This window comes from Cryptotermes secundus, unplaced genomic scaffold, assembly GCF_002891405.2.
Source record: "Cryptotermes secundus unplaced genomic scaffold, Csec_1.0 scaffold584, whole genome shotgun sequence".
Classification (NCBI taxonomy): Eukaryota; Metazoa; Arthropoda; class Insecta; order Blattodea; family Kalotermitidae; genus Cryptotermes; species Cryptotermes secundus.
This window is the reverse complement of record NW_019735468.1, coordinates 1,283,311-1,304,171: the sequence shown is the minus strand read 5'-3', so window position 1 is coordinate 1,304,171 and position 20,861 is coordinate 1,283,311. Positions and strand designations below refer to the sequence as shown.

Genomic DNA, 20,861 nt, shown 5'->3' with positions numbered 1-20,861 from the left:
ATATATTATACATATGTACAGAAAATGCTGTACAATATACCTCAATGTGAACATGCAAACCCTATAAACAAAGTGTGTAAAACTTCACATGCTGGCATTGTCCGATTCTGTAATCCCCAGCCAGCAGCAATACTGCAACTGCAGGGGCCAGATGACATGATATTTTTATTACTGTTTCTATAACTCTAGTTTAAGAATTACTATATGACTGGTAGCCTCCCATTAACCTTGCCTTTCTCCCCCGACACAATATCCTATACCTGCTCTAACCTTGCTCCTGTCCCAGACCCTTCCCTTCTCCCTCTCCGCTGATTTCTCATGTAGACTTGTCCCCTCCCTTTCCTGCTCTCATACAGCTGAGTTTATTCCCAACATTAGTCTGTTTGCACCTGTTCTCACTGTCTCTTCGCTTGTGGATTTTCTTATTTTTCCTTCTACCCTGAAGACGGAGGTGATCTGTTCCTCTGAAACGTTGGTTAACACCATATCAACACAGTGCCACATGCCAAAAGACTACTTTCTTCATCGTCACTGCTGTGAAAACCTCAAATCTTACATTATGTAGGTATGGTATAAGATAATTTCTAGCAAAGCTTGTAATCAATAATCATCACTAATGGAAGAAAAACAACTTAGGAAATGTACACATACCTTCTCAATTCTGATACTTTCATTCCTGTTACATTACACAAAGAATGGCATGAGTTATCATGTGTGTTTCATCCCCCCCCCCAACTACTTTTATTTAAAACATTTTTCAATGTAGTAAATATTTATCAGGTTATGAACTGAAATGCATATAGACCTTACTGAGAAGTGTCAGACATTTCTGTAAAATCTTAAACAAAACTGCAATATGTTGGGACATTTTAACAATCCCCTCTCCCCTAAATATTGCATTTCATGAAAATCTGTTCAATGGCTCTTGAGCCATAACACATGGAACAAAAGAAGTGGCAAAGCTAATAGGCACAAAATTCTTCAAGTTTTTGTTATGATCATGCCAAATAACTATGATCTTTCCTGTCAAAAATGGAGGAAGGAGGTCAAAAAAAGTTTCTTGCTTGACTTACTCTTCAACACCGAAGATGGAGGTGGTTATGTTCCTCTGAAATATTGGCAGACGTCTATCAAACTATATGTAATTACAACCCAGAAGACTGAAATCTTAAAAAGTTAATTTCCATTCAGACACGCCCTATCTAATATAATTATATATAATAATGCAGCACATAAAAATTTATGTCAAAAGACAGACAGCTCTAACTTTTAAACCTCTGACTGGATTTGCCCTTGGTCTAAGTAATTTAACTACCAGGTACACTGGTAACGAGACAGGACAGCACAGTAGGTATAGAAAATGGCTACAGGCCAAAGGCCAAGAGGGCAGAGTTCATGTCCCAGCAGTGGCAAGTTTTCTTTTCTCCACACTCTACAGACAAGTTCTGGGGCTCACCAAGCCTCTTATGCAATGGGTCCTGAGGGATCTTTCTCCAGGGGTAAAGCAAGCAAAGCAAGAAGCTGACCACTCACCTTCAACTAGTACCAAAGTCAAAAATATTTAAATCTACACACCCACTCCCTCATGTGCCTTAGTAGTGTAGTATTTAATTAGTTAAGTACAAGGTCAATTTTACCATGAAAGTACATGGGTAACAGACACAGCACTTCATATAGTAGAAATAATGAAGTTACTACATATGGTCATACCTGTATGATTCCTAGTGGGAATGCAACAGTGGTGTCAACATCTCCACCATCAGTCAGGTTCTTATTCTTGGTACTGCAGTCACCACCAAGACCAACCTCTAACGTGGCACGACTGGTGTAGTTAGGAACTCGAGTTGCCTCGCTCCTCTGAATCACCTCCATCTCAATGCCCACTTCCTCATCCATACCACTGTTGCATAAATCACCACCAAGCACCTTCCCACCCTCACCACCACTTAGACTCCCTGTGCCACTTCCACCTTCCACCGCACTTTCCCCCACCACCACACCACTGGTCTTTGTCTCCTGTCCATTCTTACCCAAGTCTCTAAGATCAACAACCATGAATTCCGTTTTCGACACATTGTTCGGAGCTTCACCTCCAGTCTGATAAGAGACGTTGGCAGAAGAGTGAACTGGCATTGCGGTTGTGAATTCATTCGCTGATACTGTATGTCCTAGTTCCTTTCGTGGTTTATTTTGCTTACTTATGTATCCTCGAGCGTCATCAAATAGTAGGGCAGCAGTGGCTGCCGAGGAGAGAGGCGCAGTGGGAGGGAATTCAAGCCCACTCAATGTGAGCATTCCTCCACTAGCCCCACCCACATTTACATTACTGGGTAGCGAACCACCTTCACGCTGTCGGGCACTCACACTTACACAGTAGTCTCGACCGCTGTTACCCCGTTTTGATTTCCTCCTGCCTACACCACCTGAGTGCCCACTTGACTGACTGAAGTAGCCGAACCCTGAAGTGTCAAATTCAGAATTAATGTCATAAACTAGGTTCTGTAGAGAGCCTCCATGAGTTTGATGTTCTGATACCGCTGTATCCCGACGCCCGCGTCGTTTGTTGCTATTACTGTAACAGCGGGAGCCACTCGCTGAAACTACCTGTTCTGGAATGGCATCAGCCCCAACCCTATGTCTGTCACCACACTCAGTTTCGTCTGCTTCAGCCTCCTGCAGCAGTTCCTGAAACATTTCACAAACCAGAATTCCACATATACTTTAGGAATTACTCCATGTTATATGAAAGTTAATCACTCTCTTTTACAGAAGATTCTCCAAAATATTTTAGAGCTACACCTATAAACTTCTCCCTTCATTTAATCTTGACACTGTCTAAATATTTTTGTTATTATTTTCTTCCATTCTGGATATTCCAAGACAGAAGATGGCAGCATTACACAAAGCCTTTGTTGAAGTACCAAGTCCAGCTGCCCTACCTGTCTGAATAGATGAATGTGCTCTAAGCAGTAAGCAGATCACAAAAGAGACCATCAGCTAGCATTACTAGGCAGTGTTTCTGTTACTATTTCTCTTATATCACTTTGGATGTCACTGTATCTGACTTCCTGCAATGCATTAAGTTCCTTTTATGCTCATGTTTTGGTATAACATTCACAAATCTGTTTTGCGTTTTTATTTACAATAGTGAATTGAGATTGTAAAATATACACTTGTACAGAGGTGTTCCCTGTACAGCACTTTGTGAAATATAAATGATGTGTATCATGCAAAAGTATCCTGGTGTTTGAGCTCCACATCCTTCAACGATTTTTAATTGGTGAAGAAAGTGTGTTCAACAGGGTCTTTCTTAAACAAGAAATACACTAGACAAAACGCTGTGATAGTCAAAGAAGAGCTTGACAAAACTGGAACCAGATTAGAAAATTTGCCTCACAAATCACTAACACTGTTCCGATGACAGTGTGGAGAGCAACCAAAAATTACATCTATTGCTGTATAAAATGACACAGGTTTAAGGAAATGAAGAAGGCAATTACAAGAAAAGAATGGTTTACGGTTTCTGCTGGCAGAATATGACAGTGTTCTTGATCCAAAACTTCCATAAAGTTTGGTTCCACATCAGTGGGTATATCAGTTCTCAATACAAGTACTGCAGCAGTATTAATCTGAAACAGACTTCTGAAGTATCCCTTCATGATCTCAAGATTGGTGGGGTATGATGTGCCATTGTTACTACACAAATAGTAGGACCCATATCTTTTCAACAGCCTGTTAATTCAGAATGTAGGACCCATATCTTTTCAACAGCCTGTTAATTCAGAATGTATGTCAACATTCTTCAGCCATATTTTTTTGACAGCATTATAGAAGAAGAAAAGACATGGTTATTTTATGCAAAATGGTGCTAACACAAACACCATTAACTATTCCATTAATATTTGTAGATTATGGCCTATAAGTTCTCCAGACTTAAGTACCTGTGACTGTTAAACGGAGAAACCTAAAAAGAGAAAGTGTATTCAAATAATCCTCACTGGATAAAAACCACAGCATTTGTGAAACAATTACATTTATCAAGGTCAGTGAAATCAAACTAGTGTCAAACTATTCATGAGGTTTGGTCTTTTTTTAGAGCATAAGGCAGCCATTCTGAGCATATGCTATGATGGTGGGTTACCCCGAACAATTTATTAGTTTAAGAATTGCGCATATGGGTTTATGTGTAGCATACTAGCCAATAATCTAACTCTGTTATCTCACTACGTGATGGCCAAAGTTGCAGTTAAGAGGCCAACAGTACAGTGTCTGGAGATCTGGCAACACAAAAAAAAACACACACTATAAACATTGCACAAATACAAGGAGACAGGACTTAATCATTTTAATTACATGAGAGAGAACACAGAAAAATAAGCCTATTTACTGAAAGTAAACATCTAAAAAATAAAACTATTTGGTATTTATTAATAAAATATGATTAGCTTAATAATGGTACCAGTACTTAATTTTCAGAGGTCAGCTTTTACAAGTGAAAAAGTCTAGAGGAATTGAAGACCACTCAACTCTAAGGTTAACATCCAAAGTTTTTCAAAGTGCCTGGACCACAAATACATGAAGCTTAAAAGTGGCATTTTTTCATAAACTCCTATTACTATTATGTTATACATATGCTTTGAAACCTTAATTCATTCTTCAGAGTGCATTCTGAAATTTCTCAGAATAGGTTTCCCAGTTTTTCTGATACCTTGTGTATTGAACAAAAGCTGCAAAGCAATACAGTTATGTGCCTGTGAGTACATAAGCATAATTCTCCCAAACTATATGCTAAACAAAGAACAGGAACCTCTGGATACTGAAGTCCAATCCTTTGCAGGATGCTTAGTTATGGTTACGGTTAAACACTGTCATGGAAGCTGTGGATGGGAAGGATTACATCATCTGGCCTGCAAGTGCCTCTTCTAAAATCTGGATTGTTTGGTATGCACACCAGCACAGCTCCATTCTCTTTAAGACCTTTCCTGGAGGCATGTGCTCACTGACAAGTTCAACAGCAGTTATGCAGTCAGAAGGCAGGAGTTACAGCTGCTGCCATCAGAGATTCCTGGGACTATGCGGCCTTGAGGCATCAGCTGCATGATATGGGACCAATTCTAAATGACGCAAAGGCGGGACAGTGCCCTCAGTGGAAGGCCATCACTCACCAGTGCCATCTACAAGATTTATTGGGCTTAATGAACCCTCTTACCATTAAGAGAAAGACTGCTACAGAGTCATTAGAAGTCCACCAATGGAGGGTCTGAGGCAGTCCATATAGTTTTCCCCTCGATCAAGGTGGAGGAAGTATTGAAAGTGCTCCAAGGAGGATCTTCAGGAGGATATTTCTATGCCAATAAAACCCTGGACAAGACAAGATGGTGGTGCTACTGGCTAAAAGTGAGGAGTGATGTTAGATAATACCAACACTGGCATCTGCACAGCAAGCCATGGCCCCTGAACCTGGAGCCAGGGCACAATGCACCATTCAAGAGTATCACCATACATCACAGGATATCCTTTCCTGAGAGCAACAGGGGGAACTGACTTCCCTATTGCCAAAGACAGCTTCAAGTGGTTGTAGGCTGATGACATCCCTAAGCAAGAGGCGTCAAACAGCGGCAGATGTTCAAGTGACCAATTTCTTCTGATCATGTGGGATCCAGAGGGACATGCAGTCACCTAGGTCAGAAATCTGAGTCATGACCCCTGCAGGAAGTGTCACAGTGCCCCAGAATCTGCATGAAGCACATCACCTTTCTATACTGGCAAGTGAATGGCATGAGGGAACATCATAAGGAGACAGTGAAGGAACATACGAGGAAGGTCGTTTCAATGCACAAGAGAAGAGTGATATGACAGACTGTCCCTTTACCTGCTGCCCTATAGAGCATCAGCTCATGAGATAACATTTTTGTCAGTATTTGTCATGTCTTGTGAGTCACCATCCCTTCTGTGCATTGCACAGCAAAGCAGGCAGATGAGTCATTGTTTAGCCAGTATGTCAATCTGTGGGTCAGTTAACATGTTAGTGAGTCAGTCATCTCACAGTTCCAACTTCTCCATGCAGTGAAATCAAGTGGCACTAAGTGCTATCAGCTGTCAAGAGAAAAGTGGGTTCAGTACTTGACCAGTAATGCCACTGTGATGCAACAAGTGCACAAAGAACTAATCTCAAGAGTATAAGTGATTATGGTTGGTGTGATGGTAATTGCTCTAAATATCAACAAACAGATTTTTATGGCAATAAATATAAATATATTGTGTCAATCATTATAAGCTTGTGTGTTCAAATTCAATACAAAATTTGCACAACCACAAACCAATGAGACATTAAAAGTGCTCTCAGCAACGAAACTGTGACACTTAAAATCATTCGAACAATTGTTCCTTTAAAGATAACCAAATTTCCACAAGATGACATACACTCCACTTACATATAAAAACTGCATTCTGAGGGATCAGCTGCTTTCCTCTAGGATACATGATAAAATGATATATGTCAAACTGAACCAGAAGTTACCATCTCTTGCATACAGATGCGAGCTGAAGATGTGGAAATGATGCATCTTGAAAAAATCCATACTGAATAACCTCCACAAAGGCATTCTTGCCTCAACAATACACCAATTTCCTACTCACTACATCCAACTTGATAAAAAGCAAATTTCTCTGCCCCCAAAATTGAAAACAATTCCCCCCCAAGAAAGATCCCTGGATATGCAAAGATATTATAAAGAAATCGCAACCACAAACTCAGACTGCCAAAGGTGCTAAACTCACTGAGTATGACTAGGTTAAGACTACCAAGGGAATGAATTCAAGGGAAAGTTTAGGACTTTATAATGGTCTCCAAAATATCAGTCCTGCAACTACCTGACCAGAGTTTGTATTAAAAATCTTACACAGTACCATTTTACCCAAAGACCTAAATATATTTTTAAATGTCCCCTAAACCTACTGAACTAAATATCATGGCTTAAAGAGAATGTGAAGAACATTCTCCAGCCAAACACTCAACCAAGAGTGAAGAAGCCCAAAAGGAGGCATGTGTTTGTATTTCTTCATAGACCTTGGACTCACCCTGAACAAGTCACTCTTTCCCTCACGATCTTTAGGGCGCTTGTATGTGATAGCTTCATCCAGGAGTGCCTTCAATTGACCATCGTCCAAGTTGGACACATCAGGGTTCTTGTCTTCTGGCTGCAATCCAAATGAAACTTCTTATTTTGGAAGGTTATGACATGAGCCCAAACATCCATCTACTCTTATCAGGAATATTGACCCAGCCATGGTTTGTGAAGAGACAAACAGAAAGGACATAAAGAAACACCATAATAAATTTCACAATAGTTATTTTGTATAAAAATATACTGAGTTTCTTACAGAATTAATCCAACTCTGGTTATGAACATAAGCAAGGTTGGTGGGCTATATGAACTCTATATAGAGAAAGATATAGTACATTTCTCATTAGAGTGAGTATTATGAAAGCGAAGCTTATTTTCCTGTAGCACAGATATCATCATCATCATCATTTCACTTTATTTCTGTGAATAACTCATTACTTTAGTAGAGATTCTGTATACCATTAAGTTATTTGTTGGATACAATCTCACAGTTTCAAGCAGCCACCAGGTTTATAGCAGCTGACTTACAAACAGCATTCCGTATATACAATGCATGCCCATTTCTGATCTCTCAGAGCCTAATTTCAAGTGCCTAGCTCCAATGGTTCATCACTTATTGCTATCGAACTGAAAATTAAAGAGAATTTTTGTAAGGCTGCCATGTTATTTTCCATAAAATAAAAATATATAATACAACAAATCATCAATAAAAACCAAAAAACTAAAACAGTGAATGTTATGTTCTTGATTTGGTTTAGGGAAACTTGTCATTTTGCCATAAAGTTCATTTCTCATAAAGGCCAAAGGATTGCATTGAGTATTTTATGAAATTTCATATCCCACCATTCATGTTGTAACTTCTATACATCATAAAAACTAACCATGAATGTTCAAGTGAGCACTGGCAAGCCAACTTTCTCTTACAGGCTATTGTCAACTGTACCTTCAAGGTGTCTTTTTGTTTGTTTGTTTGTTTGCACAGGTTTCATTAATACTATTACACTGTAAAACTCAATAACCTTTAGTGCATTTTGCATTAGTATACAAATCACTTAAATTTTAAGCAGCATAATCCTCCTCCCCTATCACTAATCTATACCTACTTGGTATTTTACTAGTGACCGAAAAATTTATCGTAGATACTTCGTGAAAATCAATGCATATGAAAATTAATTACGAGATTACACTTCGTCTAACAGACAGCCATTCTCGAGGTTCGTGACGTAATTTAGGCCATCCACTGTCTGACTGGCATGTCATCAGCGACTTTGGGCGGCGTTTCTGACGTCACAGCTTGCGAAATATACATGAATACGCAAAAGTATGAAAAATAACTTACAATATTGGCGAGAATTCGGTTTACTGCCTCACGTAAAACGTCACAGTTGTTGTGTTACTTATTGCACAATATTACACTCGAAGGATTAAATACTCATGTACCGCAAAACACTTCGTCACCGTGCCCCTTTTCCTTCCAACAGACGAATAAGCACTTCCACAAAACAAAATGCAAACAAAATGCTGGTGGCAGCTGTAATTATAGAAATAACACTGCAATCAAACGTGACGATTTAAAGTAACATTTTTATGAGCTTGAGAATTCCAGCCACGCTTCCGAACACTACTACGACAAGGAAGCTGCCATAGCAACTGTCTAGTGCAATCATTAACCGAAAGAAAGCGCCACTATCATCCAACCTTGAGATTGTAGAAGCAAAGCAGGTGTACAAAGAGGTTAAGGGAAATATTATTACTTTTTGCAGTGACTTCCTGACAACGGAAAACAAAACACAATCACTTCCATCACTACGGGCATGCAAAGGAATGACTATACAGATTCAGTACTTTTCATAAACCTACGTAAAACACGTTTATGAGGGAAGGCTTCCGATGTTTAAAAAAATCGTCTCACCTTTTATGTACTTCTATGAAAATCGATAGAGGTTGGAGGGTTGAAGCAACACAATGTTACATGAGTAGGGTAAAGTTTCAAGGGTTGCCCGCAAATGCCAAACTACCAACTTCCCTGGATGAAATTAAATTCTACCATTAAAGAACTTTCATTCAATTATTATGACTATATAAAAAACGCATTTTTCGGTGCTCAAGAAGAAATAATTATCTCCAGTCGTGTAACCACCAATTTTCACCTCAATATTTAATGTTACAAACCTTTTACATTCAACCATTTTTTTTGTTACAGCCCTGCTGAAAAAATCCTAAACATACATCCCTAGTGATAAGTCACTGACCTACATAATTTCAAAGTATACCATGGGAAAACTGACCTTCCTGTAACTTTTTAACCTATTAGAATATTACTACAGTTTTGCACAACAAATCTGAACTTGAAACTACAGCATGTCTATATAAGAACAATAAAATGTTGCAGTCAAGTAGGTGGCACTCCTGCTTTAAGTTTGGGAAATCCTGGGTTAAAATTTCAGCCCAGAAGCTAGCTATTCTGATGGAGTACTTCTGGCTTTCCCTTCTGTCTCCATGCATATGTCAAATACCTCCAGTGAGGCCATAACTGCTTTCACATCCTTTTCAATTCATTTTTCATGAATCAATTCAGTGCCATATAATTTGAGGTATTACAGCACCATACCTTTTCTAAACATTCTAACAGCACAACAGAAAACAAATTAGACATCCTGAAATATTACGAGCCAAAGCTTATTTGACAGTTACCCTAATATAAATTTATACATAGGTAAGTCAATAATTAACCGCAATGTAGCTATAAATTTTATTTCGATACAAATAGAAAACTTACATTAGCATAATTTTTCAAGATAGTCCCCTTGCTTTTCAACGCACTTGGTCCATCAACGCACAAGCTTCCTGATGCCCTCAGAAAAGAAGGTTTTCGGCTGAGCAGTGAGCCACGCATGCACCACTTCCTTCACTTCTTGGTCCAAGGTGAATCGACGGCCCCTTAATGCCTCTTTGAGTGGACCAAACAAGTGGTAGTCAGAAGGGGCGAGATCAAGACTATACAGAGGATGAGACATTACATCAAACTTGAGTTTCCGAACGGTTTCAGCAGTGTGGGCAGCAGTATGTGGACGGGCATTGTCGTGCAACAACACGACACCTTTTGACAGTAGTCCTCAGCATTTGCTTTGAATTGCAGGCTTTAGCATGTCAGTAAGCATCTCACTGTAACGAGCACTGTTTATTGTTGTGCCCCTCTCCTGATAATGCTCCAGTACTGGGCCTTGTGACTCCCAAAAAACTGTAAGCATCAGTTTTCCTGCGGATGGTTGGCTTTTGAACTTTTTCTTGTTGGGTGATTGTGGATGTTTCCATTCCATACTCTGCAGTTTACTCTCCAGCTCGCAATGATGGATCCATGTTTCGTCACCAGTGATGATTCTGTCTAAGGACGTCACGTTCATTACCATAGTGACCCAAATGTTGTTGGCAGATGCCCAAGCATGTTTGTTTATGCAACACTGTGAGTTGTTTTGGAACCCATCTTGCACAGACTTTATGAAACCCAAGTCTGTTGTGGATGATTTCGTAGGCAGAACCATGACTAATTTGCAGACAATTTGCCACTTCATCAATAGTCACTCGTCTGTCTAACAGAACCATGTCACATGCACGCTCAATATTGTCCTCATTTGTGGCCGTGGATGGTCGTCTGGCTCCTTCCTCATGCGTAACACTTGTGGGACCATTTTTTAAATTTTCAATCCATTCGTAGACACTCCATTGCGGCAAAACACTGTTCCCGTATTGTGCCAAAAGTCTCTGATCCATTGCGGCCCCTGATACACCTTCCGACCACAAAAATCGGATCACTGAATGTTGCTCTTCTTTGGTGCAAACAGAAAGCGGAGCAGCCATGATTAACGGCAAGGCAGCGACAATGGAACTGACCTAGCAACATCAAACCTGCGCAGAAATAATGACAAGGAAACCACACATGGCGCTGCTGCACAAAACAACAGTGCTGCCAACAGAAACACAAATACAACTGCATTGCGGATAATTATTGACTTCCCCTCGTATTTTTAAACACACAATTTTTATGCCATTAATATCTTTAATATGTTTTATCTTATCTTAATTTTTATGTTTTTAATCACAATCATAATATGAATTGTATACTAAATTGTAGCTATAATGCAGCAATCAGTTGCAAGAATACAGATCCATATTACAACCAATATTTTAATCACTTGAGTTATGTTCATAAGTGTCTGATGACGACCTAATTATATGGTTGAAACATGTAGCAAAGTTACGTTTATATTAAGTACATATGACATATACCAACTCCTCTTGTCTTTATTGAAGATATTCCCATATTACTTGTGCTGACAGTCGTACTATCAGCAATTAAATACCCAAATATAGTACAATTACATTTGTAAATATGTACTACTATGTCCAAAAAGTATCCGACCTTGGGCCGGGAAAAAAAAGTTCTGTATCTGGGTGGTTACAATACCTGATCGCCTTCAAAGTAGGCCCCTTGTGACTCCACACACTTAGCCCAGCGGTCCTTCCATCGCTGGAAGCAATTCTGGAAGGCTTCTTTTGGAATGGCATGCAGCTGCACTGTTGCATTCTGTATGATGTCATCGCGGCTATCAAAACGGCAGCCTTTCAGCAGTGTCTTCAATCTCAGGAACAGCCAGAAATCACAAGGAGCCATGTCAGGAGAGTAGGGAGCCTGGCAAACCTGTGGAATTCCGTGCTTGGCCAGGAATCCCTGGATCAGGTGTGATGAATGAGCTGGGGCGTTGTCATGTTGCAGCTGCCAGTTGCGTGCGTCCCACAGCTCCGGTCTCTTGGGCCGAAATGCATCACGAAGATGACGGAGGACTTCTTGGTAGTACTCCTTACTGACAGTCTAGCCTAGTGGTGCATACTCATGATGCACAACACCCCGGTAATAGAAAAAAACAGTCAGTATCACCTTTACATTGCTCTGAACCTATCGTGCTCTTTTGGGCCTCGGGGATGTTGGATGCTTCCATTGTGATGTCTGGACCTTGGTTTCCAGGTTATATCCATACACCCACGACTCGTCACCAGTGATCACAGTCTTCAGGAACTCAGGATCCCTGTTGGCGCACTCCAGCATGTCCTGCGCGACCTCAAGACAGAGTTGTTGCTGCTCCGGCGAAAGCAGCTTGGGCACAAATTTTGCCACCACTCTTTGCATGCCCAAATCCTCAGTTAAAATTGTGTTTGCGGAACCTCTGCTGATCCCAATCTCATCAGCGACTTCACAGATGGCCAAACGATGGTCCTCCATGATCAGTGTCCGCACTTTTTCAATGATATCAGCACTGATGGTCTCCCGGAACGCTGCTCACTGTCCGCCAACATATGGCCATATTTAAAGCGGTTGAACCACTCTTTAATTTGAGTGACCCCCATTGCATCATCGCCAAAAGCCCGCTGAATGTTGCGAATTGTTTCCGCTTGGGTATCCCCAAGTTTCTGACAAAACTTGATGCAGTATCGCTGCTCCAAGTGTTCTGTCATCTTGAGCGAAACGAGAATGCAACGAACACGTGTTACACCACTTCACTATCTGGCAGCCACAGATGCATCCGGCAGTGTTGCGAGTCAGCAAGAAATCACGCATGCGCATAAAAGTCTCTTCTACCACTACGTTCAGTTTCCCCACCCCTTTGGCCATTACTTACAGCGGGAAAAAATAAAGTCGCATACTTTTTGGACATACGATACGTTAATTTTACCTTGAATTGTTTCATTTTTGNCATTTAGCGTTTTAACTTAAAACAGTTTCGGATGAAAAGTGAGAACTTGATAGTGTACTCAACTATCTTAGTAAGTTTTGTGCTTTTACACGTCAGCATATTGTAGCAGCATCTACACGACAAACATAACTGTGAACATCATAAACAACGACAGTGTTTCCATAGTTATAGCAAGTGCCTCTGATGATGGTTGTATCAAACCAAAACATGTAAGGCAGAAGTGATATTAAAAAAGTGACCTACAAATTGTTACACTCGACAGACTCTCTACTAACTCTGTAATTGTACCTGTATGATATTACAGTTTATTGGTTTCGTAATAATACTTCTTCATATGAAAGGCATAATCCCCTAAAATACACAATGTAAAGCATATCAACACTGTGACAAACTAAATAACAAGTAATGTGGTACTGAAACCTATCGGATCCAATACTTCAGAACTCCAAATTACTAGATGCAAATGGCAAGTGTACTTTCATACTTCATATTACAGCCTTCTGGAATGTAACACCTTGTAGCCTAGTAGATAGGCAGCACCACCGTCATCATCATCGTCATCGTCATCATCCACTGCAAGGTAAGCCTCAGGTCTGTGCTGCCTCAGAGCAAATCCTGCTACCTCCTTCTGTGTTGTCCTACATCTCTATATCCTGCAAGTTTATACTGCACAAATCTTTGGCCTATCCTACTGTGTTCCATTTGTAGGTGTTCATGCCACTGGTCTTTCTATTCTTACATTTTTCCTTATAAATTACAAATTCCAAAACTGACTGTGTATTCTTGATCACATAGGCTATACACAGCTACAGAAGTCTCATTTCTGCTGTTTCAGTCCATCATGTATTGCCTCTATTTAGTATCCAGTTTTTGAAACCATATATTAACTAGGGTGGGCCAGGATAGTGCAGTCGGTATAGCAATTGGCTATGGACTGGATGACTTAGTGGCCAGAATTCAAGTCCTGATGGGGCAAGAATTTTCATTTTTACATGTCGTCCAGACTGCTTCTGGGGCCCACCCAGCCTCCTATCCAATGGGTACCCAGGGCCCTTCCCTCAGGGGTAAAGAGGCTGGGGCATGAAGCTGACCACTCATGACCAGCTAGTGCCAAGGTCAAGAAAATGTAGTTCTACATGTCCACTCCCCCATACACCTTCATGGCATAGTGCTTAATTAGTTAAGCAGAGGAACAACTTTTTTTTTACCATATATTAACTAGGGTCCATTACAAATTTATAAAATTTTAACTGCACTTCTCATATAGTTTTATTTTTCTTTTTATGTTGCTCTTACTGAACTGCACGTGTTGGAATTTATGCAGAATATTTGTCATAATAATGTGATATATCAAACCCAAAGGAACTAAAATTTACTATCTGTTCAATTAAATTGTCTTTTATCACAAATATTTATTGTATTGAACATTTGCATCTCCTCCATCTTCAGAAAAGAAGAGTGAACTAACCTTAAGATGGAGGCAGCATATTCCCCTGAAACATTGGTACATATCTGTTTCATGTCCCAGATGACTGTAATTTGAATAAATGCCACATCAGAAACATACGTGAAAATAAGGTACGTGTAGGGTGGTATGCATAAAGCAAATAATGGGGTCTAGTTTGGATGACTGGATTTATGAGCACCTTGGTTACAAGATCTTTGAATCACACTTAAATACAGCACTATAAATGATTTACACACTTTCCAGTTAACTGTTGCACACACACTGAGATTCTCCATCTTCACTAGTTGTCTCCTAGCAACAGATCTCAATACAGAAATTAGCACTTCAAATCACTTTGAAGTCTTCTTGCTATTTCGTCTTCAACCACTGTGGAACCTTGGAATTAAAAATTCTTCTGGACTCACACCTCCAGCTTATGACTGACTCGTAACTGCCACTGAACTAACTCTGTCCTCTTATAAGCACTCTGAACAGACCACACTGAAAACACCTTCTCTACTGCTGATGATGTCACCATTTATGCGGAAGTGTGTTTACTGAGCCCTTGCTTAGAAACGGGTTGCAGGTTGCATAACCCCACTGTTCCACCTCTGCTCGGTGCACATGACATAGAAGCAGCCTCATCTATTGGTGTGTAACCTAGCACTGACCATTTACCAAGAATCTGCGTTCACAGGAACTTGTTTACCAACACATTGCCTAGCAATGGATGTACATGTAACAATATCTTAATGACATCTCCTTACTTAAGGTTTAATGAAACTTCATAAAAGTGCTAAACATTATGGAATGCCCAAGTGGCTAGTGAGCTGTGATTAGAAGATCAGAGGAACCGGATGATAACCAACAGAGAATGTCTGTGTGGTTTATGAGTCATGATGGATGAGAGCAGGATGCTAACAAGGAATGCCCATGTGGGTCATGAGCCATGATTGGGTGCACATAGGAGTGCAATGCTAGCCAACAGGAAGCATACATGTTGCTAGTGGGTGGTGACTGGTGAACAAAGGTGTGGGATGCTGTAATGGATAAGATGAAGCATAATCAAGCAGTGTGCGCTCCACGTGGATTATGGCCTGAGTCTTGGCTATGAGACAGAATGTTTCACGCTAAATCTTCTTGATGAACTATTAACGAACAAAAACAAATTTCAAAACTTTATCACATTGGGCCACTGGATATAACCACAATTCCTAATCAAGAAAATTGTGATTAGCTTCTACCAGAAATTGTGACACTGCATATATTTGACACCCTATTTTTTTTCTCTTAAACTTTTAGAACAAAAGTAACAAACTACAGTAGAACTTGGTTATAACGTCATCAAAGGGACCTAAAAATAGTGTCGTTATAAACGAATGTCGTTGTAACCGAAATGGGCACTTCCACAGTAGCCTTATGTTAGTCACGTAAAAATCTACCAAAAACCGAGTTAAAATGTTGCATTTTTTAGTGAAATACGTAGTTAAGTACAGACTAACGTAACATTAACGTGGAATTGCCCAAATGTGTAATATCAAAGACATATTACAGCGCTTTTCACTGACAATACACACCGCACTAATACTGTATATTAAAGGTAGGCCTACTCACCAAATTACAGTAGATTACATCAATTGTTGTGCCTTACTGTACCTAGATACGAGTACAGTAATCAGTTATCTTCATCTGTTTCCTGTTACTTGCCCAATACACACTTTCTAAATTACGTTCAATGTCCATATCAGAGAAATTCAGGAATGAAAATGACGTTACATACGAGGTTGATGCATTTGTGCATGTCGTACTAAGCAAGGTATAAAAACAGTTGCTTTATGAGGAATTAGTTCGTATCATTGAATATTTGACGCAATAGACAAGGTGTCGCAGAAACCGATGTTGCTATAACCAAGTTCTACTGTACTTTCTGAATGTGCTGTTACAATATAAAAAATGAAGACATCACACAGGCTGAAATGAGTCAATTAACAAGATTTCTCAGCAGTGAAATAAGTGTATATAATATAAAACATTTATGAAATATGCTTCTGTCAGACAATCATATCATACTTGGGTTTAATTTAAAATAAATGTTATATGACAGATACTGTATCATTAATTTATATTAAACAAAGATGTATAAGAAAAACAAATTTAAGTAACACTAAAAATAAATTAATAAAACAGGGTCTGTGATATGTTCCAGATGTCCAGCAAGTCCAAATAGGTACCTTCTGTCAAATTTAGTTAGTGTGTGTGTGTGTGTGCCTGTGTGTGTGTGTGTCTGTGTGTGTGTGTGTGTGTGTGTGTGTGCGCGTGTGAAAATCTCAAGTTATGTTTGGTTATGGTCGCATGACTTTTGTACTTGTTTTTCATTCACTCACTCGGCATGGAATTTCCCAAACTCCACACATATACACAAACAATTCCACTGTTCAAAATTGTCAGCCATGAAGCATTATCCTTTGCCAGTTCAATCAATTTTCCATTTTTACGACCCTTTCTCTATGACCCATTTTAATGAATTCCATTATTCTGTAAATCAGTGTCTGCCATACTTCATGTAAACAAGTCTATGTAAGAGAAGTAAGTATATTTGTATTTCCCACCAGCATGCTGAAAATACAATCTAGTAACTTTTTAATTATGGCAATGTTCTATGGCACTAACCGACAATGATGACTGCTTGTTCCTAGAGCACATGGAGCACAACATTCTTCCACCTGCAACTAAGTCTACAAAGTCATATGTTCTCCTAGGGTTACCCACCAATTTATATACATTTATAGCTTCTCCTATGCATGGTAGAAGTCCCGAACATCCCACCCTTCACTGTTTAATTACCCTAACAATATCTTAGGTGCGCAAACTGTGAAGCTCCTCATATATAATTTCTCAAATTTCAAATATTTTCTTCAGTACTTTATCTACAGAAACTCTGAATATATACTCTTCCTCACATTTCACATCTACACAGCTCACAGACAAAATTTAGTTTTACTAGTGTAGACCCATTAAGAATTCAATGGAAAGTCTCAACGGATATTACATAAGCTGATGTACTATTAACTTACTCTGCATTTGCCTGTACTCCTTCCTGGCCCAACAAGTTACTGAATGATATATTGAGGCTGATGTACAAGAACACACACAAATAGCCTATTTTAAACTGCCTAATTTTCAGAGTATACTACACTTCTCATATCCACATCAAAATATTATCAGTACTCACAGAACAGACACAATATACTGAAACAACAGACTGCTCACCTGTCTATGTTTATGACCACACAAGTTATGTTCATTCAATGTGTTAATGCTGAACAAATTCACTGCTATGGTAACCTGACCCTGAGTAATTTCAGAATCTCCCCTTACCATTACATTACATACAATATAAGGATATATTTTAATCCTTAGCTTCTAGAGATGAAACAGGAAAAGAAAATATTCTGAATTAAACAGTTGTATACATTCCCCAAATTTAATTCACCTTCAGTTTTGTCAAGTATATTATTAAACCTCTTACATCAGAACTTGTCATACCAGGTTACAAGAGACTGGTTCAGGCATTCAAAAGCTGATTGGGGTGGAGGGAGGTCAGCCCCATAGACAGCAAGGTAATCTCACATTCCTACTTTTATTTTTTCAAAATATGTAAAGTAGGCTAAAAATGTTTGCAAACATAGCCCACTTCTTCACGTCAAGTATTTAGACAGCAGTACTATAATTCAACAGTTTCCTGATAATTTGTTTTGCAGCATACTACCAAGTTAGCACTTGAAAATATTTTTCTCAAACTTCCAACAAATTTTGAATAGATATGGGTGTTTAAGGCAGGAATGGATGTTCTTTCTGACATAAGGAGAGAAGGGACATAAGAGCCTCTAAGATCCCACAGTTCAAAAGGCATGCATAAAAATGTTGCAACACAGATAATTTTCTTCAAAAATCTGGTAATGACCAAACAAAACATAGGTGAAGACTTAATTCTAAGTAATTCACTAATATTTTTAGGCACCTACACAAAATGTTGTGTAGGAGCTGCTGTCCTCTGATAGACCAGTTATTCTGTCTATAAACAACTCTACTCCGAACTCATTTAAAAAAACATTCTGGTACAGGAGATCCACAATAGGACTTGCCACGCAACTATAATTTTGATACATGTCTGTTCAACAGCGATGCCAACAGACAAAGAAAAAAAACGGTATTGCTTCTTTCTGCTCCTAATTATCTTTTCAATTCTAATTAAATTTGGTAGAGTTAACTTACATTAAATGTGATCAAAGAAATTAGACACTGGGCCACCATCAATGTTGCCAACATACAAAGGTGAGTGTACTGTTATCACAAGTGCATTCAATTGAGGCATTCTGCATACTTTTCCAACTTGTTACATAAATGTAACAAATCTGTGACAGTTTTCTACCAAGAGAAACACCTGAAAATATAGCAACTGAATTATGTAATAGGAACTAAAGCACTAGGATGTGACTGAATTAATGTCAAAAATATGACACTGTCAATATGTTTCAGTTTTTGCCATGCACATAATTACAGGGATGTTTTCATTCCTAATGTTATCATCTATTTTGGAAGAGAAACTTTACAGGTAATCCACCTTGTAAACTCAGTTACAAAAGTGAAGATTTTGGTGCCAATCCAAGGAGGTGTGGTCATTAGTATGCTGTGTTACTGAAACTTGGGTGCTAATGGGTTATGGTTTAAATCCTGTGAAGACCACTAATATATGAATCACTTGTTTTGAAAAGGGCATGAGCAAGTAATTTGGACATATTCACATTTTTTCAGACTAACATTCATCAAAACATTGTGTACAACATATCTGAAAATTGCACAAATCAAGTATAATTATATACAGCTGGTTGCACTCATACTTTTTCTTCAAGGGGGGGAAGGTTTGTGTCACTACTGACTGATGCCCTGTTAAAAACAAATGGTACTTTTGTGTTCTATTTGTTATTTTGTTATTCATTTTGAAACAGCTGTTCAGTATTTCTGGTCAATTATAACATTTTTATTTTACTAATTTATACTGTTCATGTTTTAATAAAGTGGCTCTGTACACTATAAAAATGGATGACATTGGGCTACTTTCAAAGAGGTATGAATTACAAGGGAAAAATAACTTTTGAACAGTAAAAAGGTTAAGCTGTCCATGTGCTTAACTAATTAAGCACCACACCTTGATGGAGTATGGGGGGAGCAGATGACCTCAGCACTAGCTCATGCTGAGTGATCAGCTTCACACCCCTGCTGCTTTACCCCCAGGGAGAGCCACTGGTATCCACTGAATAGGCGGTTGGGTGAACCCCAGAGCCAGTCTGGACAACATGGAGAAAATTCTTGACCCTAACAGGACTTTTATCTCTGACCCCTCAGTCGTCCTGCCCATAGCCAGTCACTATACCGACTACACTATCCCGTCTACTACTTTTCAATAGCAGGATTCTAAAATAAAATTGATTAAATAAAGCTTCATTACAGTGAAACCATCACAGAAGGTTTCTTTGGACAGCAGTGGATTTGAACACTAACAGAGAAAATCTTAAAATGGAGATTTTATATCTTAATAAAGCAGATGATATGCAGTTAGTCTAGGATAGATTTGAATCACAAGGGAGAAGTTATTTATTAAAAGTACATTATGATTAAGTACACAAATAGTATGAACATGGTGTCAACCAATCAAACTGTTTTGTGTTATCAAAACATGGATCAATCACGTGTTTTATTCCCCTTATCCAATGTTAGACAGGTATTCTCAGTTCTTTCTCAAAAACACACTTCCTTGAGAAATAACTATTTTTTTCAGTAATTTTCATTTCACGCATTCTGTTGTGTTATTATATACAACTCTTTATTAAGACTGTCAAAACAACAATACAGAGTTCAAGGCTAAATTAGTTATGCTACATGTTTCAGCTATTCATAGTCATCATCAGGCAAATACGCAAATATCATGTTTACACATTAGTGAACTGCAACTGCGTAGTAATTAATCCAACTAAAAGTAAGGCAGTTTGTTTCACGAGGGCTCAAGTAACGGAGCCACTAAATTATTCGTTAGGGGGCACAGTAATCCCAGAAGCGAGCAGCCGTAAATATCTGGGAATAATTTTACGCAGCGACCTAAGCTGGTCTGATCAAGTTAATTACACTGTGAAAAGAGCCTGGAAGGCACTTCATTTTACAATGCGTATTCTAAAAAAGGGAAATAGCAAAACTAAAAGTCTAGCATACACATCTTTAGTGCGTCCGATTCTGGAATATGGGGCGGCGTGCTGGGATCCTTACAGGGAGGGACAGATAAATGCGTTAGACCGGGTGCAAAAGAAAGCGGCTAAATTTGCACACCATAGGAACGAATCGAACTGGGAAACCTTGACAGAGCGCAGAAAGATAGCTCGCATATGTGCTCTCTTCAAAGCATACACGGGAGAACGGGCTTGGAAGGCTATAGGTGACAGATTAGAAACACCATGCTATCTTAGCAGGGGTGATCATGGCAAG

General features: G+C 39.1%; 1 protein-coding gene across 6 annotated transcripts in view; it reads right to left on the bottom strand.

Moving 5' to 3' along the window:
- Positions 1–20,861, bottom strand: part of LOC111869353 (serine-rich adhesin for platelets) — an 82,356-nt gene that overhangs the window by 55,168 nt on the left and 6,327 nt on the right. For all 6 annotated transcript variants that reach the window (XM_023860811.1, XM_023860812.1, XM_023860814.1 and 3 more), the window contains exons 2-3: positions 7,081–7,200; positions 1,711–2,685 (exon numbers count right to left, since the gene is read on the bottom strand). In XM_023860811.1, coding sequence (XP_023716579.1) covers positions 1,711–2,685; positions 7,081–7,200 — 1,095 coding nt within the window. The remainder of the gene's footprint in view (positions 1–1,710; positions 2,686–7,080; positions 7,201–20,861) is intronic.